General features: G+C 39.7%; 1 protein-coding gene across 1 annotated transcript; it reads right to left on the bottom strand.

Annotated features, from left to right (window-relative positions):
• Positions 1 to 2,449: 2,449 nt before the first annotated feature.
• LOC127749400 (uncharacterized) lies at positions 2,450 to 3,931 on the bottom strand. The gene has a single exon (XM_052267414.1). It carries the CDS (start codon positions 3,929 to 3,931, stop codon positions 2,552 to 2,554), a length of 1,380 nt encoding a protein of 459 aa, XP_052123374.1. The 3' UTR covers positions 2,450 to 2,551.
• Positions 3,932 to 4,437: the final 506 nt, after the last annotated feature.

Below are 4,437 nucleotides of genomic sequence, written 5' to 3'. Positions count from 1 at the left end.
GATGGCGCTAGTGTTCTTAGCTCTCGCGGCTGATGTTAAACCCTCAACTAATTAGGTGCCCTTGTAAATCATATCACACCAACGAGTCACCATGGGGATGGCGATATGAGAAGCTCGGGGTAGAGTGCGCTAGTGAGCGGTGAGATCAACGATGGGGCGCGCTGTTCAAACGCGCCAGAGTGGGGGTTGCGAGGCGGGGGCGGGCCGAGCTGCCGGGCCCGGCGGTGGGCGGACGAGGGGGAGGAGATGCACCGGCAACGGGACATTCGCGCGTAAAACAGGTGGAGTGAAGGAGATTGTTGTTACTTGAGACAATCTTTTCTTGAAATTATTGGAAATGGCTCTAACTAAAGCAATGATCACTGGAATGAACGTGAAAGAATTGCACGCTGAATTAAGAGCGCGGGGAGCTATAATCACCGGGAAAAAAGTTAAACTGCAAGAAAGGTAGGTTGTGTTCTCTATTGTGCTTTTGTAAACAAAGGGCCGCGTATTGCGCAATGCAGATATTTTTAAGTGATTTGTATGTATCAAACAGTAATTGTTTATTTTCTTTATTACAGATTAGAAGCATTTGTTAAATGCAACAATTTTGTAGTTCCGGTGAATGTTGTTTCAGTAGAGCCAGATTTCCTTGTCCCTGAGGATAAATATTTCAGGGACGTAAATTCAAGTAAAGATTTGCCTCCAGTAACAAGAAAACAAATAAAATTATTTCTGAAAAAGTAAGTACATCACTTTACGTTTGGATTAAATCCTTTATTGAATTATCATCACTTGTTATATTAAAATCACTTTCTTTTACAGCTTTGAGTCTGATGGAGGCCCATCAGAGGGGATGTATAAAAATACCTTTTTAGAACACTTGAGGTATTGTTATGACAGTGGGGAAAATCTTCATTTCTATAAAGCCTCTGTCTATGCAGAGATGACAAAATCTGTTACTTATTGTGTATACATTAGACTAGACTCAGATAAGATGATAGATAGGTCCCATTGCGATTGTGTTGCTGGCCATGGTGGGTCAGCACATTGTAAGCACGTAATTGTAACATTTTTAGGTATAGAAGATATAACTTTAAATGGTAAGATAATTTTAAGACAAACATGTACAGAAAAGCTCCAAACATTTCACAAGCCATCAAAAAAATACAGAGGATCACCAATTAAATCTGATCAAATGATTAAAGGAGATCGGGAATCATGCATCTATGATCCTAGGCCAGCAAAATATCAAAACAGGATTAAACAGAGAATGCATAATTTGGTCGGGCCTTATCATTCTACCATGCCATTGAAATGTTTAATTCCCCCTGCCAACCCATATGCCATAGAATTAGAACATCAATATGCAAAGGAGTCGCCCACAATAGCCTTTCTGAAATCAATGAATTTATTTGCAGTAAGTCAGGAGAAGATTGATTTCATTGAGAAAAAAACCAGGGGTCAAAGTGAGAACCGTTTGTGGGCAGAATACAAGCGAGGCCATTTGTCTGCGTCACTTTTTGGTAATATTGTCACAGCTATGAAGAACTGTGAGGAGAGCGCAGTATTATCACTTTGTGACAGGATTTTGTACCCTCGCACAATTTATTCAAAGGCAGTGAAGCATGGCATTTTAAATGAAGAGAAAGCCATAGCCAAGTTCAAAGAAGTTCACCCTGGTAGTGTTGCCACAGAGTGTGGCTTCTTCATTAGCAAAGAGAAGCCACATCTTGGGGCAACTCCTGACAGGCTGTTGGGGGAACACGCTTTAATTGAAGTGAAGTGCCCCTACAGTGCTAGAGATAAGCTAATAAATATTCATACAGTAGATTACCTCATAGCTGATGAAAATGGAAAGCTAAAGTTAAGTGAGGACCATGCCTACATGTACCAAATACAGGGACAGCTCTATTGTACAGGTAGGCAATTTTGTGATTTGTTTGTATATACATTTGTAGATCATTGCACTATTTCTGTTGTGAGAGATGATAGGTTCATTGAAAACATGCTACAAATAATTGATAAGTTCTATGAAGAACATTTCTTACCATTTCTACTAAAGAATTGTTATTACAGGCGTTACTATGACTACTCATTTTAAGACTGTAGTATAATTTTGCTCATATTAGTGTGCCATCTATCTTGACTGTACCCATTCTAGTTATTATGGTAACTCATTTTCATTTTAAACCTGTTGTATTATTTAGTTTGTATTATCAACACTGTTCCTACTCTAGTTATTATGGTAATGTTCTATGGTTTGCCATATTTTATTGTTTCAGGCAATTGAACTTATATTTGTTTTAGTGCCAAAGTTTACTCTAGTAATTACGGGTAATGTTCCAAAAGTACAAAGTATTTTAGTAGGCTGTTTTTATTTAACAGACCAAACTATTTGTTTTTGTATCTTAGTAATTTAAGCTTTGTTTCTCATTTTTTTTTATGTTTTTCATATTTTGTATCATGTATTTACATGTTTAATATACTTTCAGTATTTCAAATTATTAGAATGGTTATTAAGCTTTGAACCTAAACACAGGAATGAGAGAAACAATTTAAACTTTAACTATGCATAACGACTTACAATACCCTCCCTGAAATTGCACAACATGCAACAAACAAATGAAATTTGGCTCCCCAGAGGCACATAGTAGGGTGGAAGTTCCTTTTTGAGGATTTTGTAAGTTTTTACAAGACCAATCACTCGTTCAATGTGAACTCTCTTACTAGCAAGCTTTCTGTCCTTCAGTAAAGTTAACCCAGGTAACTGAGCTTGACCTTTGAGGAAAGAGGGAATATTAACTGCGACGTTACAGGGAGCAAACAAATCCTGGACAGTGAAACCTCGGTCAGCCATAATGGAATCTCCAGGATCACATTTCTGAGTTAGGTCACTTCGCTCGACAATAGCCCTATCACTCACTGAACCAGCATATGCCTCTGAACAATAGGATATTAATCCACTAGGAGTGGCACCAACCAAAATTTTTTCAGTGGCACGATTTTTGTAGGTGCTAAAGGCTGCTTGAGAATGGAGCGGGTTTTTAGGAGATGAAATTGGAATTTCAGTGCCGTCTATTATGACTCTAGTGCTGGGGTATACTTTACGAAAGCCCTCAGGCATATAATAGTGTGTCAAGTCTTTAGAAGGCCATATATTCAATTCCTTCCATTCATGATACATAAAATTGATCCAAGTTACCACAATATCTTGTACTGTTTTTTTAGAAACAAAGAAATGATAAGCCAGACCAATGTCTGGAATTCCACGCCTTAACTTCATAAGTGTCATTAGAAACTGATCTTCAATTGAAACACTTTCTACCGTGTGATAACGATATTTTAACTCATAGCGCGCAGGTCCCAAAGAATGTAACACCAACATAAACTTATCAAAATTTTCCAAGCCCGTGAAGTATGAGACACAATTTGGGTTTTTTCTTAATGTCTCAAAAATAAATGTACTCTTTAGAGTCTGAGTGCTTACACTTCTAAAAGTCTTCGGTTTTTCGCTTTTCTTGCGGCACTGCTTCAAATTACTGCTGTCGACTCCAGGTGATGTAGGGGTACTCACAATTTCTTCAACCACACCAATAGTATCACAGACGACAAATCCCAGATCTTGCACTTCAACATTGCCCACACATGATGACAGTGAGTCCGTAAAAGACCCATCAACAGACAGCTCAGAGCTGTCATCATGGGTATCTGCAGCTGTCAGATGAAGCCGCTTGTTCTCACGATGCACGGCCGAGTTTTCACTCCTTCTCTTGAGCGACCTATTTTTAACCCTGTCCCCTCTTTCATCGACTTTACTTGCATAATCTAGATTTTTTCTGTGAGCAAAAAGGGAAGGAACAGCGGCTTTCTTTAAAATCTTCAGCACATTCTTGGCTCCTGTATGGGTGAGACAAAGAGGGGTTATATTTTGAGGGCACATAGGCATATCAAGGCCGTTCAGCACGAAAGGAATGTGTGTGCAGCATAACTGTAAGGTATGTTAATGCGAAGAAAAACTTCAACTTCGATTTAACTACCTGAATCAGCCTGTTCAGTGCAATAATCCGTCGGGAGGAAATGATCGCCGCAGACGCGTGAAAACCGGCTGGGTTGAAATGACTCTCTTTTAATTGCGACGAGCCATTGCTTCTTGATTTCTGGGTCAGATGGAAACTTATGCCCGCCACCCCTATTCTTACACCCAAAAGCAACACACTGGGCCATTTACTGTGAGATATTGCACTTATTTCAACCCACTGTTTGACATCTGTCACTATGGGAAAACGCCGTTTACTAGCACGAGTTGATCTCACCGCTCACTAGCGCTCCTAGCGGCCGCAACTGGCAGTCGCCATCCCCATGGCTACACAACAATCAGATGGCCTGAGTGCCGATGTTCTCTTGCAATTTCCTCTCGAAGCACAAAGTAAAGACTTTCTCCTGCACGGTTCT

Source organism: Frankliniella occidentalis, unplaced genomic scaffold (assembly GCF_000697945.3).
Source record: "Frankliniella occidentalis isolate FOCC.00 unplaced genomic scaffold, Focc_3.1 Scaffold51, whole genome shotgun sequence".
Lineage (NCBI taxonomy): Eukaryota > Metazoa > Arthropoda > Insecta > Thysanoptera > Thripidae > Frankliniella > Frankliniella occidentalis.
Note: the sequence above shows the minus strand (reverse complement) of the source record. Positions and strands in the feature narration are given on the sequence as shown.